The sequence below is a fragment of the Tyto alba genome, unplaced genomic scaffold, assembly GCF_018691265.1.
Source record: "Tyto alba isolate M040663 unplaced genomic scaffold, T.alba_DEE_v4.0 Super-Scaffold_40, whole genome shotgun sequence".
Taxonomy (NCBI): Eukaryota; Metazoa; Chordata; class Aves; order Strigiformes; family Tytonidae; genus Tyto; species Tyto alba.
In genome coordinates this window covers 46,995,116-47,021,357 of record NW_024881316.1, presented here as the reverse complement: position 1 = coordinate 47,021,357, position 26,242 = coordinate 46,995,116, and the positions used below count along the sequence as shown (strand labels likewise).

The 26,242-nt window shown below is 41.9% G+C and overlaps 1 protein-coding gene across 1 annotated transcript; it reads left to right on the top strand.

Moving 5' to 3' along the window:
* The first annotated feature begins 23,682 nt into the window (after positions 1-23,682).
* On the top strand, positions 23,683-25,854 carry LOC104355442 (antimicrobial peptide THP2). Its single transcript, XM_009976741.3, has 3 exons — positions 23,683-23,734; positions 24,997-25,075; positions 25,733-25,854. The coding sequence occupies exons 2-3, from the start codon at positions 25,018-25,020 to the stop codon at positions 25,852-25,854; spliced, it is 180 nt and encodes a 59-aa protein (XP_009975043.3). The 5' UTR covers positions 23,683-23,734; positions 24,997-25,017.
* Positions 25,855-26,242: the final 388 nt, after the last annotated feature.

Genomic DNA, 26,242 nt, shown 5'->3' with positions numbered 1-26,242 from the left:
GCACAACACACAGTGATGACCCTTCCAGTCCTTTCTTTCTAATGACTTCTTCTTCATGGCTTGGTATAAATTCATGGCTAAAGTCACAAATATAAGACACGGAGAGTAAATGAGCTCTGAACCATGAAGAACATCTGGGAGACTGGAGCTACTACCGTGTCTGCTGATTTCATGGCCAGGAGGGGGAATGTCCACAACCTTTTCACGCCTACCCTGCCTTCTTCAGTTGCAGCCCTACAACTCCGATCCAAGCAAGGACTGAAGCTCTGATCCTTTTCTGCGTTCAAGGAGGAGGATTTGTTGCCTCTTGGTTTCACACACCCTTACAGGCCTTTGCTGCGCTCGCTGTGCCTGGTGGCTGGGGGAGGATAGGCTGTCACAAGACCATGGCCAAGAGCCAGGAAGCATCAGCAGATCTGCGTGGTTTACAGTATTGCGGATCACAGGAACCCACCTCCCTCCTCCTCCAATCCTGTGCCCTCCCCAGGTGCAGCCCACCAGCTGGCACGGGGTGTGCAAGCACAGAGTGATTTGGTCATTGCTCGGGTCAGGCATCTTCAAATGCGTTAGGTTGCAACATCCTTGTACATCACCAATCTCTAAGGTAATAGGGCAATGAACTCTCTGTTCTTCAGACAACCACTCCTCCACCCGCCTCGTTCTTTCCACTGGTCCATCCCAGAGCCTTTATAAGTAGAGGGACTAACTGTCTTCTGCCTTGAACATCAGCTTCTGGCTGTCTTCAAGTAGCTTCATACCTGCAAAGGCTATCCTACAACCAGCTGGCAGTCATGAGAATCCTTTTCTTCCTCGTTGCTGTTCTCTTCTTCGTCTTCCAGGCTGCTCCAGGTAAGCCTGAAAATAGATGAGGTGGAGGCTGAAAGGGTGCTTGTGCAGGGAAGTCCTTAGAGTTCAGATTGTCTCTGTGCTCTTGGATTCCATGACTTTCATATTAGAAGTCCCCTTCCCTAGTCACAGCCCTAATCTTTAAGATGATGAGTCAAGCTTCTTGATAGCCTTCCTAATGGTCTCTTTCTAGCATCTTGTGTTCCAGTCACATGATGACATGACAGAAAAAAAGATGTTCCTGTGTATTGAGACAATTCTTAAGCTGATACTTAAAATGCAAACCTGCAATGTGAGAGCTTTCTCTTCTCGTATTCACACCCACACCTCCTTACTGTGTATTCCAGATTAGAAGACCTTCTTTATTTTTGGAAGAAAAGTATTTCTGACTATGGGTCTTCGCCTGAACTCTGTACTGTCCATATTCATTAAGTAGGTTTAGAGCACAGGCATCATTCCAAGACATTTGGGGGACTTGAGAGAAGTTAAAATTATCTCCATCCTTGCTTTGGCTTGCAGTAGACTCAAATTTGTACCTACTTTCCTAAAACAGAAAATGTCTACCCAAATAAGAAATGTAGAACCACTTAGTCCAAAAGCAGGCACTTGTAGGAGCTTTAGACAAAGACTATACTATATGCTACTGGATTGCTTTCTTGGACTTTTCCTATTTTGTGCATCATAAAAAGTATTCTCTATTTCAAAATGAACTGTGTCCCCTGAGATGGTTGCAGGCCTGGTGCAATTCCAGTATAGTGTCTGGGAAAGGGCAACAATTTACTTTATATCTCTTCATGAAGACTTACACATAGAAAAGACCCATAACACTATAGGGCTTTTTAATTTAGGAGACAAGGGAAACCAAGGTCTAATGAGGTCTTTAAAATCAGCCAAGTGGAATTAACAGTGCACAGTCCTTGAATAATATGTGATTAAGAGCAAAGACTGAGAACCACTAGGACAAATTGTTTGAAATGTGGTAGATCTAATTTAGAATAAATCTTGCAAGCCTTTCAAATAAGGATAGAGTCCAATTTGATGACAGGTGTAGATTGACCTAGGCACAGAAAGTACTGGGTGAGATGACAGGGTTTGTGCTTAGCAAGAAGTTGGGGCAGCTGATAAAGGCCATTTCTGCCTTTTAAGTACACAGATGTACAAGGCTACAGGTGATCCTATAAGAGATCTATTTACATCATATAAAAACAGCACAATTTGAATCTCCAGCTGAACATCCCAGTGGGAACAAGTAATGATTAGACTGGAAATACTCTGAACCCGAACTCGAGGCCGACTTTTCAGCTGGGATAAACCTGGGCAGATTCCCTGGTGATGATGGAGTTTCAGTCTTTGCCACCACCTGAACATTCAGCCCTTCAGTTCTGAACATACCAGCACCATAAAATAGTCATAGCACCTAGCTAAACCGTATACAGTACTAGTGACTACAGTCACTGACTTTATTTTATGGTGTATATTTAAGTGTATAAAAAACTTTAGTTGGGCAAATGTTAGTCCCACTGGTTTGGCTGTAATTAAGATTTATCTTTTCTGAAGTTTTATGCTATCTGTGTTAGCCATACTGTATTTCACACAGTAACACAGTGCACAGGTTTCCTGTGAGCATGCCACTCATACTCAATGCTCATTGCTTCCTGTGAGGAAACTATTCAAAGATAGAGATAAAGATTATGAGTCATAAATATGCTCTACATTTGCCAAAACTTGAACTGGAAGTTTGAAGAAACTCAGTTAGAATCTTTTTATTTGAATATCATCACTTAATTTTTTTTTGAGAGTAATGTGAGATTAATTTTTAAAAATACCTGTTTCTGTGTTTCCTATGGCTTTTTCATACAACACAGTATTTCTGTGTGTAACTGGAATGACAAGCAGGTGTCTCCAGGAGAGATGCTAAGGAAGCAGACTGTTATCTTTGGGTCTCTATGAATTGGGCAGACTGTTTCCTCAGGCTGTAATGGAGAGATGCTAGCATTACAGACTGCTCTTCTGGTTAGTTTGCATTTCATATGGATGTAAAAGCCTTAAGAAGGTGTGATCAGGTTACCCCAATCACAAACCAGGCACTGTGGCAGGAAACCAAACACCATGCCAGGTAAATCTGATGCCACAACTCTCCAGTGCTCTGCCTTGACAAATAAACATGAATTTTCCCTTGGTTTTTTTTTTTTTTTTTTTTTTTTCAGCTTACAGCCAGGAAGCTTCTGACACCCTAGCATGCCGGCAAAACCGGGGCTCCTGCTCGTTTGTTGCATGCTCTCCTCCTCTGGTTGACATTGGGACCTGCCGTGGTGGGAAGCTGAAATGCTGCAAATGGTAAGATGAATTCCTCCAGAGAAATGCCACTGCATCAAGAGCACATAGACTTACTGGGATTTTCCCCTTTTGGCATGCAACAGGCCACCTTCTCCATTCCACTACACCCTCCAGAAAAACCCCTCTAATTGCTGGGGTTTATGGCTGTTAACAAAAAGGCAGAGCCTTGTGGGTCAAAAATTCCAGTCTGCTTTCTCTGAAAAACCACAGGGAGAAGTTGATGATGAGCAGGGAGGAACATGGAGTTTGCACATTTAATATTGCAAATAAATTATCACATATCAGTAATAACTTCTTCAAGTGTGAGTCTGGTATCATGGCAGAACCAGCTCATGCTCAAACTCTGACTCTGCTAAACAGGGTGGACACAAACTGATTTGAGACAGATCTGAAGACTCCCCCTCAACCCACACAGGCAGCAGCATGGAGCTTCACACTACCAAAAATGAAAAGTTATCAGCACAGAATAACCATTCTCCATCTCAGTTACTTGACCTGGTGCAGAGTGCCAGATATTACACCAAAGTGCCAAAGGATATTTCCTACTCTCTAACTAGAAACCCTCCAGCTTGTTTTCATCAGCACCAGCAAGAAAGCATTTGCATTTGTAGGAGATATCCCATGCAGAGTGATGCTGTAATATGCTGTGGTCCAGCTCTGCACTTGGTGGTATTTCATACCATGCATCTTTTTATTATTATTATTATTATTTGTTTATTTCCATTTCTACTTAATCTAATTGGATTTCTGTGAAACATCATGCTGAAAGATGCCTTGTCACCCTTTTTCATAGACAAAGGACATGGAGGACATGGAGGAAAGTGGGAGGATCAACCACTTTCTCCAGTGTAGCTCTTTGTTCCTAAACTAGTTTTATGCTTAAACTATACCCTGGCAGGTGTTCCGGGTCATCAGCAGCTGCAGCCAAATAGCTGTGGTGCGTGCTGAGTGGTAACATCCACATCCTCCATTTCATCTGTGCTGTCTTGTGGCCAAAAACACAACTCAGCTGTCCAGATCACAAGGACCTCTGGTAGCCTTTAACCCTGTGTGTTACCTTATCTCTACAGTAGTCTGAGATGGCAAGGTATAATTTACTTGTTTGGTGGACCAGCTAAACACCTGCCTTTCCTCTGCAGGACACCCAGTTCCTAAAACTGACACCTCACTCACTAGATAGACAAGAGCTCTGGGCATCTGAGACATCTCCCATCTTTTGACGTCAATGGATCCCAGCCCCAGTGCAAGCCTGGACAGCCTTTCCCATGGTGGTGAAGACCCTTAGGAGCACAAGAAGATCTGAGGAGGAGTTCTTGTACCCTGATAAAGAGATTTGCAGCTTAAATTCTAATAAAAACAAGTCACTGTGAAACCACGTTGCTGATATTTGCTCATGTATGTCAGGATGGCTTTTGCTGTCCTTATTTTCTATAAAAATCAACCTGTAAATGAAGTTTATTTAACTAAATTAAGTTAATTTAAGTGTATGTGTCATTGAGTCCTGTTAAATCATCCTGCAGAGTGCCTGTCTTGCAACGATTTGTGTGGCAAAATATATATTAATAAATCAAAAAGCACTAGAGCCCATTCCCTCTGACATCCCAGTCCAGGGCACTGGGCTAGGGTTTAGGAGACAGGCTCAGTCCTCTGCTCCTCAACAGGGCTGCATTTGCTAACCCAACCTGGGGTGCTAGGAATGGCCACCCAGGGAAACCCCAGGGTGGCAGACGGCCAACCTCTTAAAGTCTTGAAATGGCCTCACCACATTCACATCGTTCTGTTCCTGCTGCCTCTATTTAGTCTAAGCCAGAATCATGCTAATGGAATTTTACTTCTCTGGATCCTAAACTAGTCAGGCTATTTATCACTGCACTATGCTGTCTGGAGTCAGTGGTTTGCATGTCCATCAGCCTGGAGTCTTGGCACCTGCTGTTACAAGGGATAGACACATCCCCTTCTTCCTTTCCCCATCTATAACATTCCAGAATGCTAATGCAAAGGCCAAAAGGGTTTGAGATAAAGGATGACTAAAAATATCCATGATCTCCATGCCACAAGCTGCTATGGATGGTTTTAGAACTGCCATGGACCCTAAACATGGTCAGTTTGTTCCAGCTTTTTATTAGCCTGATCACAGTGAGTTTGGAGAAGTTATTCTTGACTGTTACTGGTCAACCTAATAATGACTAGGACCAGGTCGTATTCCTGTCCACACACGGGTTTGGTTTCTTCTCCTCTTCTTGAATAAGTTTACAACAAGACACATCTCACGCTGACCCCAGGTGAGATGAGAGACAGATCCTCCAGAAAAACACACACCAAGACAATTCCTTACAGGTATAAGGATCAAACACAAGTTTTCTGGAGCAAATTCATTAAAATTTATTGAGATATGTAGACTACAAAATACAAACCCCCCAGCATTCAGTGTCTCCCGGAGACGGTGCCTTCTAGTGTTATTCACATTGTTGTTAACTCTAAAAGGAAAATAAAATAATTAATATATGTTCTGAAGGCCAAAGGAAGAACCTGCTCTTCATCCTCTCACGGGACAGACTTCTGCATGTTAGTGATCTTCTCTCTGGGATAGATGTTGGTGGCCACAACATAGTTTCAACATAAAAACATTTTAGAAAAATTAGAAATATTGGTATTTTCTGAGTGGTTCAATAATTGCTTTGGAGTTTCTTCAGGTTCATTAAGTTTGTTTGCGCAGGAATTTGTTTTCTTTCTGTTGTTCATGTGTCAGGGTGTGTGTGTGTGTGTGTGTGTGTGTTAAAGGCACATTTTCAGCTCAAAATTCCAGATTTTCCAGTGGGATGATGCATCTCATAAGTTTCCAGAAGCTCTGATTAAGCCATCTGAGACGCCAATAGTCACTAATCATACTGAAAAAAAAAGGAAAGAAACTTTCAGATTTTGTACTTACGACCAGGAAAAGATTTGAATAAAAAGCACGAGAGGGATTAAATGAGCACCAAGGGTTGATATTCCTGGATAAGTCATCAGCACGTACTCGGATACTCATGGTCCAGCTGAATTTTAATCAGAAATTGCTTTTCTATTTTACTTAACAATAAATTTCCCAGTCTCTGCACCTGAAGATTCCTACTCATCTTGAAATATCTGAGAGGGTAGATGAGAGGAATTTCTGCTGGTCATGCTTTGTTTTTAACATCTCTACTACTAATATTGAACAAAGTTTAAATAAGAGCCCCCCAAAATAAGACTACCTGCAGTATCTTACAGCAGAAAGAAACAGAAAATGAAATATTGGAATCACTGGAGACAAAGTATAAATTTTCATGGCTATTTGTTTCTGCAGTTTCACACTGGAATAAAGATACAGGCTGAACTTTGGGATTCCTGTAAGTAATTCAAGAAAAAAATATGTTTTAATGTTTTGGTTTTGTCTGAGAGGGGACAATTACAGAACTAAAGAAAACATGTAGCAGAACAACATGACTTTCAAGTTGTTCTTCTGACTGTGAGACCTGGCAGACTGTGCAATGTGGAATAGGCATATTTCCTATGAACCTGACCTAAATGTCCCAGGTCTCCAGACACTGTGCACATAGAGAGACATGTCCTTTGAAGCCAGTATTATTCATCGTGAGCAATTCAAAATGGGAACATCAGAAAAAAAACCATTAATTTTTATGTGAATACTTATCTCTGTCAAAGAGATTTGACTGTGATCTTTCCCATGAGGCACTCGAGTTACATCATTAATGGTACAGAGGGAATTAGTGAGGAAACCCTCAGGAAATCCTATATCTGAGTGTACAGAATCTCTGCTCCCTTGCCGGCTTGCACTAGAGGAGTTTTACATCTAAAGGGCAAAATGAGTGTGTGAAAGTGAATAATAAACCCCATTCCCCTAAGAAATACCTGATCTTCATCAAATCCATAACTCACCACTGTTCGACAACAAGGGACCCCTTGCTGGCAACGTCCAAAGGACCTCATACTGGGTAGAGGACAGTGGTCAGTGGAACAGGTACCCCCAGCCTGTTTGCACTGCACATCATTACTAGGTGCACGCATGAAACCTGCACAAAAAAAAAAAAAAAAAAAACCAAAACCCAGAGTCTTGATTTTCCTTCCCAAAGAAGACTGAGAACAAGTTAGGGTTATAGTGTGACAGCTATAGTCTAGTCTGCCTGCAGGCTGCCACAGTCTGTACCATTAAATTCCCTTATTTTCCAAAGCAGGAGGGTTCAGTACATCCAGTGGACCCAGCTGGCATCTGTTCCCTGTTAAAGTGTGCCCAGCACACTGGCAGAACTAACTGGCCTGGGATAAAGGGGGATAAAACCCATTTTATTTCCATTTCTATTTTAGGTTCTCCATACTCAAAATCTTCCCGCTGCATTTCCTTGGATTTTATGTAGCTCTTACCTAAAGTGCCTTGGGCCATTAAAAGGACAACAGCAAAGAAAAGGGAAAATATCCTCATGTCCGAATTCAGTACCACCAAATACAGCAGCTACTAAGAAAAAAAACAGAAAGAGGTCACGCATTTGTCCTGCATTTGTCATTATCTGATCCAAACACTATGACATATAAGCTGCATCTTGTTAATAAAAATTGACATGGAATTGCAATGGAATAAATGTTTGAGATTAAATGCATAAAAATATCACTTTCAGAGGAAATATATATTTGAAAGCACATTTCCTTAAATCAATAGAATGTATTTGTGCCTATAAAATTTAGAAGAATAAGAGTAATATTGTGATTTTCTTTTCATCACCCACAAAGATATCCTATACGAACTCCAGTGCAGACTCCTATATTTGAATCTCATGGATAATAAACACTCAGAAACTTTTTTATTCCAATAATAATAATTTTTGTATCTTACAAACCAGTAGTAATTTCTTGGAAACATCTTTACATAAAAATCTAAAATGCCATCTGTGTCTACAATGTGTGCACGCTGAAAGCCTCAAAATATCTCTCCACCATCATTTCTTGCTGCAGACTCCAATTAACTTTTAAGAATAATGCAAACTATTAGAATCATTCAGAATCACCATTATTGACTCTAACAATCAACAAAATGCATTACTGAAATACCAAGCATTGTACAATTTCAGTTGTTTATGAGAATATAATTAAGCTGCAAAATTATACTTCTTGGAATGATGAATTTCTTTTTAGAGAAGCAAAGAATATTATCACAAATATATGTATTTTTCTCCTTATCAGTTGAAACTGGAAGCTCTACACTCCAGGACTTCAGGAGAGGCAGCTCAGTGCTATCTGTCCTACCTGGTTCCTCTCAATCTTCACAGAATGATGTCTTGACCCAAAACAACTGTCTCTATATATTCCTGTTGACCACAGATGTGCCACAGACCAGCTGGCCAAGGACATGGACTTTTCACAGCAATTCCCAGCAGCTAAAATGTCACTTCCCAGCAGCTGATGGGAAATAGTGACCTCTCCTGAACTCCCTCCCCTTTCTCTGGCACATGAGCTGGCTCTTCCAAAAAACACCTTACACCACCCCGGTTTGTGTACAACACGTCGATCCATCGTGGGTTGTCCCATGGCCATGGTGCCTGGTGCTGACTCCAGAAGCCTGGAGATACCTACCACAGCACCTAAACAGCTACATTAGGGAAGCTCGGCTTTTGGACAAGACTTTACAAAAATAAAAAAATAAAAAGCTCCTCCTGATAGGTGCTGGAGGCTGTAGATAATGTCTTGAGAGCAAAGAGGTGCTGAGTGTCCAACCTAGTTTGAGCAACCCTTTTGCAGCGGTGCAATCACATAGAAGAGCACACTTACCTATCCACATAGAATATTTGCATTTTCATGCATTTACCACACCTGTGTTCTACCCATTGCAGAGGAAATAACTGGTGTTTGAATAATGTAAGTGTTAAGGAGGCACCCACTTCCACGCACACACTTTCTAGGTGGCCAAAAGAACCAACCTCCACAAAACATATTTTGGTCAAACGTGTGCCCCCAGACGATTTGGACCAGAGATGCTGATGGCAGCACTGGTATCTCCTCAACCCTGAATGCACCCAGGTGAGCTCAGGAAAAAAGATGTTGTGTTTTGACTGTCATACTACTAAGTCTAGAAAACAACCCAACACCCTTACACACCAAACAGCCATCCAAACAAACATCCATCTACCCAGGTCACCTGCCTCCCAGAAGAGGGCAATGAAGAGCTAATACTGAACTATTTCTCCAGCAGACTTCTTCAGTCCAGTAAGTAAATCATTCTGACAGCAGGGTTTTGTGGATTTTCTTCTTAATTATACCGATGTCTTCTGATTCCCAGCATTGATATGTTAGTGAATTATGTTTTCTGACAGTCCAAACTCAATGCCCTCAGTGTTTGGCAATCTGCTGTGACTCCTGCAATGGACCAGAGGTCAATCCTTGCTCTGAAAATCATGTTGAACCTAAGAGATAACAGAGGCAGGTCTAGGGATTTGGAGTGTGGGATTTCTTTTGCCTTGGCAGCTGGAGGCAGCCAACGATGAGCACCTGGGGAGGTGGGACACATTTATTTCCTGCAGAAATTATCAGTGCCTGTGTCACAGGAGACCAAAATCCTGTTTACTTAGGCCCAAAAGATATGATAGGAAAAATCCAAACAGGTGCTTTAACCGCCCAGAAAGAGACAGCTAATTTAAATCCCATTCTTATATAATTTAATTGATGGAACATGTATCTGTACAGTTGGCAGGGGCCTATTGTTTGGTTTCTATTGTTTGGATTTGTTTTTTTTTCTTTTTAAAATAAGTTATTGAAACAATCAAATGATGAATTGTAAAGAGACAGAAATAAGCACTATAAATATTAAATACATAAATGTGTTTGTAAAGGCATAGAGCTCTGAACTGAGTTTTTGGTGTCTGACAATTAGTTACCTCCTGAAAAGGACCTTCAAATAGGATAAAATGACTTTTCCCTCCTGTTTCCCACTTTGTACCTGTGCCACCTGCCCAAAGTGGTGCAAAACAGATCAAAGCTCAAACATGAATCAAGACTGGGGTAAGATATTCAACTAATTAATTATATCTGTTGTTATACTTCATGGTAAACTTACTTTCAATTTCTTAAATATGGTAATTAAACTATCTGCTGTTTTAAATACAATCTAGTACTATTGGGTCTAAATACTGTTTTGGTTACTCAAGACCAGAAAAGTAATACATTTCCCTAACTTGTTTCTTGGCAATTAAACATGTGTAATAAAATAATCAATATTGCATATCAATTAATATTGTATACTGAAAACATTTTGACAGCTGAATGTCTTAGTTTCCTTCCTTTGCAGTACTGTAAAGGATAGTGGGTAGAGCCCTAAAAATCATTTTCTGCTTTTAGACAAAGAACACGTGAAGGTGCATACACACACACACACATATATATTTATTTGCATGCCTGTGTATGTATATATTCATAATATAGAAATGTTCTAAGAGAAATAAAACCTGAATTTTCTAAATTGCTTTATATTTTGTCTTAGCTTAAGAACATGTGAATAGAAAAGAATAATCCAGATATTCTAATCTGTGATTTACTCAGGAATAGTCAGGATATTAATTTAAGTAATTGTTTATTTAAAGTTACACATATTCTATAACATTGGTATTTCTTACTCTCACATTTCTCTCTAGTCCTCCTAGCAAACCCACACTTACTAGCTGGCTAACTAACTGTATAATATTGTTAATATGAACATGTGGAAGGACTCTTCTAAATCCCAGGTGGCTTTTTATCAGTCAGCATGCCACAGGCTCCTGTTCTCTGTGAATATCCAGGTCTCAGTCCTCTTGCTCACACTTAGACAAGTGCCACCTGAGATGCCCCTGTGTCCCCCCTGGCCTCCCCGGCTGTTCCAGCAAGGCTTGGTCTCCTCTCTCCTGACCTTGTCCACCAGCCCCAGGTGAAGGTCTGAGACAGTCCAGACCACCACAATTTGCTCTAGCTGCTGGTGTGAAAGCAACTGAATTAAACCCTTCGAGTCTATATATCACCTCTGTCTTGCTGCAGCTTACCTCTGGTGGTGGGATGTCCTCTGTCAATTTGAAGACAAAGGATCCTTCACCTTCTCTTTGCCATCCTCTTCCTCCAGTGTCCTCTGTGCGAATGACGGGAAGGGATGACAGACCTTTGGTACAATTGCCCAACGCTTGTCCTCACAGCACCTCCACAATTTGCCTTTAAAAAAAAAGGTATGAAATCCAGTTGGGGTACAGCCCTGCTGTCCATTCGGTGGCCTTGGCCAGCTTTGTGGAAACCTGCCCAGACCTGACTTGACCAAAACCTTCCTGGAAATCACAGCTGCTGCCCACTGTTTGTGCTCCCCCCGGGCACGGCTGTGGGGCTGCACCTCTCCCACCCACAGACACCCCCAAACTCAGAGAAGACAAAGAGAGGGTTTGCCAGCTGCCTCCAAAGCCTTTGAAATATGAAGGAAAACGTGCTGCTTGGTGAGCCAGAAGCAGAAATTCAGCTTTACGTCTACAGAGCAGCAGCAATAGCTGTCTGTGCTTCACCAACTGTATTGCAAAACCAGGCTTTATACCACATGGAGAGTTTACCCAGCTGGGACCAAAACATAAATTTAAATAACCTGAAGTAGGACATCTGAGCCTCCTTTCTGTTCAGGCCACTCAAGCAACTATAAAGCTGAGAGCTGGTTTTGAGGAAGATATTCCCAGCACTGAGATTTCTTTAAGTCATCCACATAGAGTCCTGCAGAGAACCAGCCTGTTTCAGCCCCCTTCCTCACCCAAGTGTGGCATCCCTCCTGGGCAGCAGGGCTTATGGTCCTCCTGGTTACATGGTCCAGAAGGTCTATAAAAGCATCACAGCAGTCACCAGGGGAAGTCAGCGACACAACCAGCAACATCTTTTGTTACACATTTATTTTTATTACAGTGGGACATCATCTCACAGACACAGTTGTTGTAAAAGGAAAATTCAGGACTCTAAGGCATCATAGAAGTTTTAGGTTCTTCTTCTTCCCTTCATCCAAGTCAATTTAAAGCATTTTTACATTTGTGGCCCAGTTTAGGAACAGCAATGACTCATGCAAGTTTTGTGTTGCTGCAGTATTGGTTTGTCTGAACCAGGAACAGTCCCAGCACCTTTTAAGATAAACCTAGTTTTTCCCTTCATGTAAAGAAGCCATAACCAGGCAGTCCCTGGGCACTCCTGCTCCACACCAACATCATCAGTGTAACTAATGTCCATGAAATCCAGTGCCACTCAACTCCCATCTCCAGCACCAGTCCTACCCAGAAAATTACCATTCTACCCTGTGTAATTTCCCTGTTGCTTTTTTCAAGCCACACACTTTTCCAGAGGGAACTGGGTAGACACAGTTGAACAACTGTCAATAGGGAAAATAACTGGAATGAAAATTGATAAAGTTTTCAGGAGAGAGATGGGGAGTACTGCTCCTTTTGGTCATGCAGCGAAACTCAGTGGGGAGCTTCTTTCAAAGGCTGAGGTTTGTTATTTGAAAAAGAATAACTATATATGTAGTGTAAAACTAAGCACTGTGGTACAGGAAGAAAGAAGGAAACCATTCAGTGTTATTTTCCTACAATTTTTACTTCTGTCTCTCTGTAATTCCCCCTGTAACCTTCTATTGCAGCCCAGATTTCAGCTCTCCATGACCCAGTGCCCAGCCCAGCTGCACAACAGGGCCTTGGATGATGAGGAACTGAGAAAGCTGGGCTTAAAGAGCTGTAATAAATGAACCTCTCTGTTAATCCTCTCTTTGTACACCTAAAGAGGCCTGGGGCGAGGTGGGGGGGAGGAGGGGCAGGGGGGAAAAGACAGATGGGGATTTGTGCAAATGCGAGGCATCGTGCCGTTGGGATGCCACTGATGACCCGCCTCATGTGCGGTCAACCCTCTGGTTGCAGCTGTGCATCCACAGCTTCCTCCCACCTCTCCCCTTTATGACACCAGATGCACAAGCATTGCACCAGCCCAGCTGCAAGGCAGCAACCTCTGGGCAAGGGCACCACGGATCCAGACCTCCTGCCTGGTAGGACACAGCGAAGCGTCTGATGGCCCAGCTGACAGCAGCTGTGTGCGTCTGGGTCTTCCCACCATCCTCCAACTATGGAAGCAAGCTCCCCGTGGCATGGGTTAACAAATCTGCTACTGCCAGGCACGGCTTGACTTTAAATTGTTGGCTCATGGACAATTATTTGTTGATATTTTCAGTGGAGGCAAGTAAAATTTCTGGAGTAGAGAGTGGGGTAGGTGGAAACACATCCAGAGAAGATGGGGTAGCATGGGAGAGTGGGAAGGTCCCGAAGGAACAGGGACCAGACATCTTGTCAGGATGGAGTTCAGGAAAGGTGGAAAGAAATAACGTTTCTTGCTGCTACAGAAAGGGACTGTGTGGGGTTTATAACATCTAGAAAACCACATAAACTTCCCAGACTAAAGGTAAACCTGGAGGAAAGATTTGCTCACCAGTAGATGCAGGCAGCCAGGAGGTCTGCATTTCATCCATGACAAAAATCTCCTCATTTGACTCTGTGCTCCAACAAAATCAGTGTTGGAGATTCAGAGAATTTTTTTTATTGTGTTCTCTGTGGGGGGAAAAAAAAAAAAAAAAAGCAGAAAATTCCTTCTCCATGCCATGGCTGACTTGGTGGGCTGTCAGGGGTTTAAAAACACGTGGCCAGCTGCATTGGTTGCTGCATTGGAAGAGGATTATCAGTAGTGTTTCCTAACCAGGCTTCTCACACGTGCTATCCACCCCCTCTACGCTGACCCGTGATATTTGCTGGATTATATCGAATAAACTGTCAAAAAAAGATGTCCTGACAGAGGCTGGAGTTATTTATACAGTTTAGACTTAGAGTAGAAACACTTCAGAAATAAAAATTGCTGCTTTTGTGTCTCAGAAAAGACTTAAGCTGAGTAACAGCAAATGTGCTCATGGTTCAGAAACTGTAAAATCTTTACAACCTTTGAGGTAAATATTTAGTGTTTGAATACCTGTATGTATACCAATCCATATATAATATATATATATACAAATATACATGCACATGTATATAGAGAGAATGCATGACTTCTGACTGCCATTCAGAACAGGAAGGATTAGAAATGAGATTGCTTCTTAGTAAACTGCTTATCTCATACAGATAATTTGAGAAGTATATATGAGGTTAGCAGCTGTGCTGGTTATCCTGCCAGAGGTTTGGCAGCCTGGAAAAGATTGAGTAAACACTGATATCTGAAAGGATGCTGAAACAACAGAATAAAAACCAGGTGTAGTCCAAACAGGAGATAGTAGAAATGAAAATCTGATCTATTAAAAAAGGATATATGAAAGATTGTATTTGTGTTTTGATTTTATACCTCATAATTTCATTATGCACTAAACTATTAACTTTGTAATTAATAAGCTGAAAAGTAAGCAGTACTTATTCTTTTACTGATGTGGAGAAAAGACAACCGGAAGGTTAGATATAAAGGACAAAATTTTATGAAGAGAAACAACGACTGTGCTACAGCTGCAAATTAAATAACAAAGCTGCGTACCAAAAGCAGAATAAGGGGCCTGTGGGACCAAAAGGAGCAGTCATTGCATGTTCTCAGGTATTTTACACAACCCTGTGGCCTAACGTATCTTACACAAACTTGGATGGTCTAAGATGGGTTGCACAAAGATCAGGGGCTTTGCGGTGAAAGCAGTCTCAAAGCTGACCCTCCTTTCTCATTGGAAGGAACCCAAGGACAGGGAAAATTTGACTTGAAAAGGCTTTTTTCACTGGCTCGTGCCTGCACTGTCAGCGTGCCCAAACCTTTATATAAAGAGACATGTTTGGGCCTGGGACACCCACTGGAGAAGAGGAGAGCAGCAGTGATCCTCCACCTCCTCCGCTGGTAACTCTCTGCCTGGTTCTGGCCAGGCACCTTCACCTCTTTGTCTTTATACACATCTTCTCCTTTCATGAATCTCATACTTATATGAGTATTCTGCTTTCATTAACCCCATTCCTTCTGATCCCTCCAGTCAGTGTGTCTGGTCCGTACATGTTTTACAGAACCATGGGTTTGCTGCTTATAGGACTTGCAGGAGGAAGTTTTGTTTGCTGACCTCCAAGAGGAGTGAACAGAGGCTCAGAAACCTTCACTGAAGGCATCAGAGACAAAGGGCTTGTCGGTTAAGAAATGTCTAGCTTCCTACAGAAACAGGCATCTAGCCAGCACAGCAGTTCAGAGTTGCGTTTTGAGCTGCACAACTTGCCTTAATTCCAGTAATGTTTTGAGTGAGTTGCCACCTTTATTGATGCTCAAGAGATACAGATGTCTTTTTTAGATGTCCCTAAGGATGATGGTTGTCTCAGTCTCTGAACATTTTGTGAACTAAATTAGTTTGAAGGTAAATAACTCATGGGTCTGTGTTGGTCTCCTTGGTGTTGAAGAGATCTGGAATATAATTTTTCAATGCAATAAGACAAATATTTAAAAAAAAAATACCACCAAAACACTACAGAATTGTATAATAATTTAGGTTGGAAAGGAGTCCTGGAGTTTCTAGTCTGAATCTGTGCTCAAAGCAGATGCTTTGATGCTTAGATGTATATTTGTTGAAGTTTTGAATATCTCCAAGTATGCAGTTTTCACTCTGTACTTTGTTGAAGTCCATTGTATTTTCTAAGATTTTGGCTTTGATGACTCGGGTCATATTTTAAGCAGTTCCTTGTCTCCCAGCGAGGAAAGGACCCTCTATTCAGTATCTTTCATTCTTGTGGACTCTGCTTATTACAGGTAGGGAATTCACATTCCAGCTGTGGCCATGAGGATCCTTTACCAGCTGCTGGTTGTCCTCTTCATAATGCTCCAAGGGGCTGCAGGTAAGGTGTGAGGGGAGTGGAGAGAGGGATTAGAGGAGAGAAAAAGAGTGCATCCACTTTTGCTCACTTTCATGACAAACAACTTATCTTTCCACTGTGCAGGTCAGCGCTTCATCCGTAGACAATTCAATAGTTGTCAAATCCAAAATGGAAAATGCTTCCCAGGGATATGTCGTCGGCCGTATTACTGGATTGGAATATGTCACAATGGATTTTCTTGCTGCAGAAAGTATGTAGAAGTTGAGGGATCACTGTGGTAATGACTGATATCTTCCTTATATTTTCTTCAGAGGAACATTTTAGAGGCACAGCTCCTGACACCATCCTGTCTCCCTTCTCCAATGCCAAACCTACTGGCATAGAGGGTTCTCAGGGAGCATTCACATCCCATGGGATCCTCTGCTCTGATGCTATGAAACAAAGAGAACATCACTGCAGAAAACCTGCTGGTGGGTAACCTGTGACTCTCTCTTATTTACCTTGCAGGGGGTGGAAGGTATGAAGACTCACTCGATTCTCCTTGGAAATCCTTTCTGCTTCTACCGAATGGCCTTTGAATCACCCTGATCCCGTTGCTTCTGGTGACACCAGTTCCTGATGCAATGAAAAACGCTCAAAAACGCAGTGAAGCTAATATCAGCATCTGCAAAAGCATAAATATGAACGCAGAAACATGGTGAAAATTATTTCTTCCCCCTGCGCCTTAATAAAATCAGTTATGATGGCATTCATATGGCTGACCTTTGGGTGTTTTTTGTAGGGAAGGAGGGGATATTTTGTAGAACTGCTCACACCGTGGGCAGTAAAGCACAGGTCAGATGGTGGCTTTTACAGCTAGACATTTCTCCACTTGCACCCCACTGCACCCCCAGGCAAAAGGGAGATCATTCCATCCCCCATTTTCCAATGGTCATATTCTTGGAACACTCCTGCAATGACCATGATATCTTTGTTAGGGATGAAACCTAGCTTCTCTCTGTGATGATTTCATGGGTGCTTGTGTCCAGTAAGCACACATTCTGGTAGTTTCCAGGCTGCTTTTTGAGAGCATTATGGTATTTCTGGCTGAGATGTCAGAAACAGAATCTGTGCTTTCTGTCTTTTTCCCTGCCATTATGACCTAAGCAGTGTAGAAAATGACAAGATGTCTCCAGATGTTTCCTTCAGAGGGTCTGGAGGCATCTGAGAAATTTCACTTCTGAGAGAACCTCACTCAAGAGAAAATCGGGAACATTTTGGATAACATCAGACCCTTGACAGTGACACAAACCAGAAAAAAAAAGGTACAAAGAAGGAAAAAGAAAGAGACTAGCAAGCATTTCTAAAAGTTATGGATGTGCAACATAGTGATTTGACTATTATCTTCTCAGAAGCAGTTGCTGAATGTGCACAGAACAGTGCTCAGTCAAATACTTTACAAAACTGAGTGTCCTGGGTTTGAGTGAGTGGTGGGGGTTTTGGTGGCAGAGGAGGGGGCTATGGGGCAGCCCCCTGTGAGAAGCTTCTCGGAGCTCCCCCAGCTCCAAGTCAGCTCCACTTCTTCTCGAAAACTGAGCCAATCAGCTGCATCTCTGTGAAAATGTTTTTAAGGGATGTGGTAATGAACAGTCGGACTTGTGAGGAGGAGTTGCTGCAGCTGTGTGAACACCAAGGACAGTGGAGGAACGGATGAAGAAGGGGGGGGGAGGGGGAGGTCTGCTGGAGCAGAGACCCCCCTGTATCCTGTGGTGAGACGGCAGGGCGGCCGCCCCCTGCCACCCATGAAAATCTATGGTGGAGCAGACACTGATTTGTGGGCTGTGGCTTCCGCCTGGTCAAGGTGCTGTGCTCGAAGAAGGCCGGGGTCTCATGGGAAAAGGTAGCCCCGCTGCTGTAATTCAGTGCTGGGAGGATTGCAGCATGCGGGGGAGTCCCACGCCGGAGCAGCTCGGGAAGGGCTGCAGCCGTGGGAGGGACTCCAGTTGGAGAAAGTTGGTGACCCACGACAGAGCAGTGTGGGGAACGCTGCGGCCCGTGGGAGGAACTCATGTTGGAGAAAGTTTGTAGAGGACTGTCTCCTGTGAGAGGGGGACCACGATGGAGCAGGGGGAAGAAGTTCCAGAAGCTCCCCCCACCAAAGATGGAAGAAGCGGCAGCACTGACTGCACCCCCCATTCCCTGCCCCTGCACTTCTGGGGGAAGGAGGTAGAGATATCAGGAGCAGAGCTGAGCCCGGGAAGAAGGGAGGGGTGGGGGGAAGGTGTTCTCAAGACGTGGCAATGTTTCTCCCTGTCCTACTCTGTTACGTGTTGTTAGTGTCTGTAATAAATGTATGTTCTTTTTTTTCTTCCCCTAACGAGTCTGCCTTTTGCTCGTGACCATAAAGGGTGATTTTTTTCCCCATCCCAGTCCTATCTTGAACCCCAAGCTTGGCTCATCTGTCCCTTCTTATTGCCAGAAGGGAAGGGGGAGAGAGTGGCTGTGCGGTGTTAGGCTGCCGACCAGGCTCAAACCACAACACTGAGATGGTTTTGACTCCTAATGTCTTGCTGGGTCAGGGATTGGTGCCCACATATGTAAAAACTCTCTGAAAAAGGATAATGCTGGCTTTGTTAGAGACACAGCTCCCGTTTATGTTGTTCTGCAGAATGAGTGCTTATGGCTCTTCAGCTTGCAGGAGATGCTGTAGCACAACATCTCCTAATGCAACATTTCTGGGTTTCTTGCAACCTTACTGTTACTTTTTCATTTATTCCAACAGTCTTATTGCAAATGTTTGTACTTCAGTTAAAAATCTTTAGAAGAATTTCTCTCCATTAACTATAAAGGAAGAGCAGTGAAAATATCTTGGACTTTGATTTTTACCTCCAGGACATCTAAAGTTTGGTGAAGTCACTCTTGCCATTTGTCTTTAATATATTTCAGTTTTCAGAGATTTGGGGTTTTTTAGAAATTTTAGGCTACATGGCCTGTGCCAAGGAGCTCTGGACACATACTGTATGCCTGCCTGTCACAGTGTAGCCCTTAAACCAAGAGGCTGGACCCCACACTGCTACCTTGATACCTTCAGTTAGCTGTCAAAAGTAAAAAATAAGATGGAGGGAAGATTCGTTCACATAAATGTTGATCTCATAATTGCTCCCTGGTTACTCAGGATAACTATGTAATCATTAAAGTCTTGAGCTTGACTGATTAAATGTTTTTTGTGTACTGTTCAAAGTTTATGACTGTGTACCCAGTCGTTAGCAATTCAGGTGATCTATACTTGCGTCAAATCTTTATCTGATAGCTACAATGCAGTACATGCCTTTCAAATTCACTTATGACTATAGAACAACATCTAAATACTGTTCATCCTCCTTCTGGTGGATCTACATTGCCAGTACAACTGCTACTAGCATCTTCTGCAGCTAATCTAGAGGAGTCTGAATTTCTATATTATACAGTCCACAGTGGCATCAAAATACCTTGATCTTATATGCGTTGGTTATGCCTTCTGAATTGGGTTCAGTGCACACGAAAAAGGCTAAGGGATGATGTTGCCATACAACCCAGTAGCAGTCTGTATTTAGGCAGGCCACCAGCCACACTGTTGTTCAACCTATCTCCTCTTTAGAGCTAAACATCTACTCTTTGGCAAGCTGATAGGGCTCAGCCTTTTGCTGGCCAGATGTTCTAGCTATGCCAGCATACAGAGACTCCAGATGCCTGGAGCCTTCGTTGACATGAACAAATCATCCTCCAGAGGCAAGGGATGGAACACCAGTATTTTGTACAGCAGGATTTTAAATAGGGGTGACACTACTGAAAGACCTCCCTAATACTTGCTGCTTTTTTTTCCACTAGAAAGCTGTCAGGAGCAGAGTTTGAGGTTCTCCCTTTTGCTCCTAATTGCCTCATCTTCTGTGCTAGATACAGATTCCTAAGATGGAGGTAAGATTCTCCTTCCTTTCTGGGAAGTGATCTTTGCACAATTATGCAAACATCTTGATCTGCAAAGGGTGAAAACCACTTCTCTTCATGACAGTCTGCAGCTTTGTTTTGAAGACACTTCCCTTAGTATTGTATCCCACCTGCATCAGACAGAGCAGTGCTTCAGGCTCCATCTAGCAGTTCTTCTGCCAGGGCTCTAAGCACTATATTATTATTTAAAATGATGACCCCATCATAATATTTTTTCTGCTTAAAAGAGGACTGGGTGATCTGGACCTGAAATAGGTGGGGAAGTGTGGCACCGTTGGTGAACTCCAACTTGAAGAAGTTGGAGTGTAGACTTGCTGTGGAGACAGAGAGAAACATAACTGGATCAACTTCCAAACTTTGCTGAAACCAGGAAACAAAAGAAACATGTTATTTAGGCAGAAGGAAACTCTCCATGAAGACTCCCTTTTCCTCTGCACTGAAAACAGTGATAAAGTAGATGATGTTTTGGTTAGAGAGGATTAGCTACCTAATGTCAAGAGCCAAATGATTGTGAAGTGCTGCCCAGCTTAGCTGGGATGGATCCCATGCACTTGCCTACCCAGATACCCTGGGTGAAGGAACATGTGCTACTGTGATCCTGGTGTAAGTCAGGTCTATCAGGAAAAGGCACTGGAAAAAAAAAAGTGATATCCTGAGGAGCAAAACAATCATATGTCCCTCCTGGTGTATGAAACTGGATGTCTCCTGGTCACAAGAACAGGAGCTGCAGGTGGGCATGGAAACATTATCCATGCTAAGAGCCACAATCCAAAACCTTGATAAGGCCTGCCTCACCACTACGAGCTTTGGACAACCAAAGGTGCTCCATCCCTCCTCTATTTCTCCCTTTCCCATGTCCAGGCAGAGGATTCTAATGATGACAATGGGAGAAACCCTGTAGAATTTATAATTAACAACATCAAGAATGCTCAGTGTTAAAGCCAAGTCATTGACATTACTTGCACACAGGACCTTAGACATAGTAAAAATTAACGATGCATCTTTGTTTCCTTGAGGAATCAGGTTGAGTAACAGTAACAGTTGGTAGGCAAGCTAACCACAATCTCTTGGCAAGTTGTGAAACAACTACAACCTTTGCAATTTTATTCCTTACATATTCTGCTTTATGGTCAGAAGTTCACAGACACAGTAGAAATTAGATTATTATTTTCTCCTACTGCAAACACAGTTCACTTATAAAACTATGTAGAAAATAAAAAGCTATCTTAATTAACAATGTATGCATTTAAAGGAAATAATTTTAGGCATGTTTTCACATGCATATAGAACTATGTGTGTTTGTGCATGTATGCACATTTGTACACTTCTGTATACAGAAGTAATTAATATCAAAGTATTGAAAAAATCACATCACTAGTAACTAAAATGAGGAACCAACAAGTAATTGAAAGATTTCAGTTTACTTTTGGTACTAAATGCTCTGTAAGACATGGTGTTATTTGCAGCGATCTTGCTCAGTTAGAAACACTAGTCATTCAAAATGATAAACATATCATAATCTATTGTGAGGTACTTGAGGTGTCATATTAAAATATTGCTTGAACAATTTTTGTTTCTTGACTGAAGTGAGGATTAAAGTGAGATATGATCTGAAAAAGTATTTAATATTGGTGTCTTTGGATAGTTTGTCAGCAAGTGACTTGGTGCAATGTAAGATCAGTAGATAAGAAAGGATCATTAGACCTTAGAGACTGTGCTGAGGCTCCTCAAATTTTCATTATATTGATTTATGAATTCAGTTTTGCCTGGATTTTGCTGTTGAATAAACCAAAAAAACAATGTAAGTCAGAATGGATGCTTACAGACCATTTGTCCCTCCAGACAGAGCCAGTTTCAAAGATGGATCAGGTTGCTTAGAGCTTTTTCCAGTTGAGCTTGAATATGCATATAGGGATCAGAATATTGTAAATTCTCTGGGCCTCCATTCCAGTGTTTGATGACCTTCATTGTGAGTGGTTTTTTTTTCCTTATACCTAGTTGGAATTTCTCTCATTGTAATTTATGTCTGTTACCTCTCATCCTTCCACTGTGCACTTCTGGAGTGTGGCTCTATCTTCACTATAGCTATGACTAGGTACTTGTGAACAGCAATTAGGTGACCCTTAGCCATTCTTTCTTCAAGCTGAACAAAGATGGGTCCTTCAGCTTGACCTCAAATGGCTGATCTTCCAGTCCAAACTCTCCAGGTTTCCAAAAAAATAGAAATGTTATTATGTACACTCTACAGGGCCTTTGAGGGCTGTAGCCCACACATTGGTTCATGCCCCACTAGGCACTGGAGTACCTTCAGAGTACCTTTGGAGTCTCTTCAAAGCAAAACTTCTGGTTCACTTTCTTCCTAAGGAATCTAGTTTGCACACATGAAAACCCCTCTGCAAATTGAATGATCATGAAGTCATAGGGGACCAGCAGAGCGTTATTTTAAAACTGCACTAATGCAATTGTGGACTTCACTGTGGATATGGCTCTAGAAATATCAGTGTTCGCCTGTGGACAGAAAGGCAAGGCAAATGCTTGGAACTGAGGGGGGGGAAAAGGAGCTGAAAACAAAAGAATAAATATGATTAGGCACTATACAAATCCAAGATGTATTTTGGACATTGCATGCAATTCTACACAGCCCATTCCCAAAAGGGCATAAGAGAACTGAAATATTAAGATAAATGTACAACAGGAACAATCCACTGAAATAACTGGATCCATTTGAAGACTTTTCTGAGAGATGAGGTTGACAAAATCCCCCTTTTCATTGTAGGGAAATTACACAGCCAAGGGAAAGTGTAAGAAAAGACCATAGCATCAGTAGTAATGCGGAGAGGTAAAAGTGGAATATATATTTGCTACTTCCCATGACAGAAAAAGCAGAGGTGATCAGCTGGCAGACTGAGAGCAGATAAACAAAAAATGAATGTTCACCTAAGCCAGAGTATGTTTGTGGAACTATCAAGTGAAAGTCCTGTGGAGGCCAGAAGTACCAGAAGATCAGCTGGAGTCATGGAAAAATACTCAATCGGGAGCTCTGCAGCCTGAGTGTCCAGAGACAGCCTCTGGCACTGGATTGCCCTAAACTGATATATTTTCCATTATCTGGAAGGGTGTACAGGGATATAACCACAAGGCACTCACCGCATTTCTCTACATTTTATGTTCTTTACTCAGGCATCCATAGTGACAACTGGTCACTAAGCCAATGGACATTTGGTTTAGTTCCATATGTCCATTCTGTGTTCTTATATTCTGTATTTATGGAATAAAAACTTAACTAACTGGGAGTGCAGAGGGGCATGCAGATGTTTTCTATTGTATTGGATTATGTTGCTCCTAAGCAGGAACTGTTCAACGTATGTGCAAAGATGTTTGACACATACCACGGTGGTTTAACGTATCTTACACAAACTGGAGTGTCACAACAGGTATTGCAAGAATAACTTGGGATTTTCCAGAAGAAAAGCTCCAATAGGTTCGGAGAGAAGCCCTGCTTTTGCACTGGGAAATGCAAAAGCAACTTGATTCTGGTTGGATTAGAAGTCACTAAAAAAATGGGTAACGTTTTAATTGGCTCAGTGTGTGCTTGCTAGGAAGAGAAAGCAGTTGTCACACCCCTTAGGAAACATGTTATAAAAGAGGGTCTCAGCCCCACAGCTAAAGACCTCTGGAGGGAAGGGGCCAAGAGCAGGTCTTGTTCGGCTTCTGTGCTCACCTGATACCTGGTAATTTCTCATTTCTTTTCTGTCTTTCTTTCAATATCTACTGTTGTCTTTTCCTCAAAAAAAAAAAAAAAAGTCAAAACCAGGAACCCAAACCTCTGCATTATTAACCTAAATGTGTAGGCTACTAAAGAAGGTTTAACCAAAGTTTTCCATAAATTACACAGGTTGAATAAATAGTTCAAATATGTGCTAATACCTAGAATACTTTGATAAAAATACTCTGCCTACTAATTCCTAGGAGAAATTCTGGCTGGGTCAGGTTAGTTGAGAGAGGTCTGTGGTTCAGAGAAATTGGTGTTCTCCTCAATGGAAACTGGTATATATTTTTTTATCTATGTTTCTATGTTAAGAACTTTATTTCATTTTCACAGTTGTTAACTCTGACTACTAGTTTCTCCTGATATTTTCAAATATATAGAAATCTGTGTAAACTTCGAATATTCACTTTGAAGCTGCTTTAGGCTACCCTCTACCATTTCATTTGCAGAAATATAACATTTCGGTACAACCTCATTCCCCTTCCTTACTTCAGAGAACATAATTTGTGACAGATCAGAAGAATCTTTAATGCCAAGATAACATTAATAATGTCATTAACTACTTCTCTTTAACAGTAAGCCCCCTTCTAGGCTATCTTTATATCTATGTAGGCTATCTATATTCCGTTTTGCTGATATTAGTTCAGTTATTAACTCTTTTAATTAAGGAATTCCATGTTTCCTTTTCAAATTTAATTTCTCAAATGGGAATTGATTTAGTTGTACATTTTCATTCTAGAATTGCTGCCTGTAGACTAAGACTGAAGATTTTGAGCAAGTTGATTTGAGCTGTTACTTCTTGATAAATTTTAACATTGCAATATGAACATTTTTCTTCTGAAGTTTCTAAGTTTGACTGTATAATCACCTAATTTTGCTTAGTAGTGTTTGTTTATTAGATAAAACATTTAATTAAAAATACAGTCGGGATTGCATAATGGTTAAGGACTATTTGCAAATTCTAAAAGAAATCCAAGCAATCAAACTATTAAAATAACTTCATGATCACATATCCTGAAAGCCTGTTGCCTCATATGTTTACTTTTCCATAAATGCTCACACAACAGTCATGATATCATATGGGTCTTACTTATTATTTTTGAAAGTTTGAAGACAAAGTCAATATAAATGCCATTTTGATTAACACTCTATTTGCACAGTTCAGAAGCCTGTAGATCCCAGGGACTGCCTGTCATACATCTTTCACGGTCCTTCTCCCTACAGTGATACAGCAAATCCACAGTCATGAAGATCCTTCACCTGCTCTTTTCTCTCCTCCTCTTGGCACTCCAGGTTTCACCAGGTAAGATGGAAAAAAAAAAAAAAAAAGATGCTAGAAGGGTATTTTTGTGCACCTGAAATAAACTTCCCAGCACATTTTAACCACTACTGGTTAAAATTGCTAGAAATTGATCAGAAGTTATTCAAATAGCTCAGCTCCTGTGCTCACCCATGAAAACTCTTTCAAAGGTGGAAAAATTATGACTTCTGAAGAAGAGTGATTTTTCACTTCTGGTGCCTTCCTAAAAAGATCATGCTGAACACTCTGGTGTTAGACACCTGAGATGGTGCCTGTGGTGATATGATCTTTGGATAACAGTACACTCAGCAGTGCATATGCCGGTAAAAATGAAGCCTGGTCAACTCTTTTCAGATAGGAGCCAGTATTAAAGCCTCTGGACCCGTGATCCTTCTCCATAAGGTGAAGGACAACAAGTCAGGAGGTCTGTATCACTCTCCAGCTGGATTTTAAGGCTGTCCATCCACTCTGAGCTAAGGATCCCACCTCTGCAAGGTGTAGACCTGCTTTGTAACATCACCTCTTCCATGGTCTTTCAACACAGCCAAATCTGGGCAACAGTCCTTAAAGCAAGTTGGTGCTGAAAACAGCTCAACAAATGGGAAACCCTGCATTGTCATGCCCTGCAGAATGAGAAGGAAATTTTTGGTATTGTTACAGGTTTGTCTTCACCCCGGCGGGACATGTTTTTCTGTAGAAAAGGGTCCTGCCACTTCGGAAGATGTCCCATCCCTCTGGTTAAAGTTGGAAGTTGCTTTGGCTTCCGCTCCTGCTGCAAATAGTGAGTTTGACATTCACCAAGGCTTATTTGCAATATGAGCAGACAAATCTATTTTGCCTGTGTCCTTACCCCAAGGTGCTATTGAATGTTCAGATTGGATATAAAGGAAAAAACACATTGCACCATGAGGACAGTCAAGTGTTAAGGTAGGTTGAGCTCTACAGTGCTCTTTCTCCTGAGATGTGCAACCCGATCTGCCCCAGCAAGAAGGATAAAACACGGTCAGAGATGCCAGCCTTGTGCTGTCCCAGCTCTATTTGACCCCTTTACAGCTCCTATGCCGGAGCAAAATATCAAGGTTTGATATTTGCAGAACTGGGCTGCTGTGCTGCATGGGAAACAGAAGGGAACTCAGTTATGCTGCAGGGTGAACAGGATCTCCAAGTGCT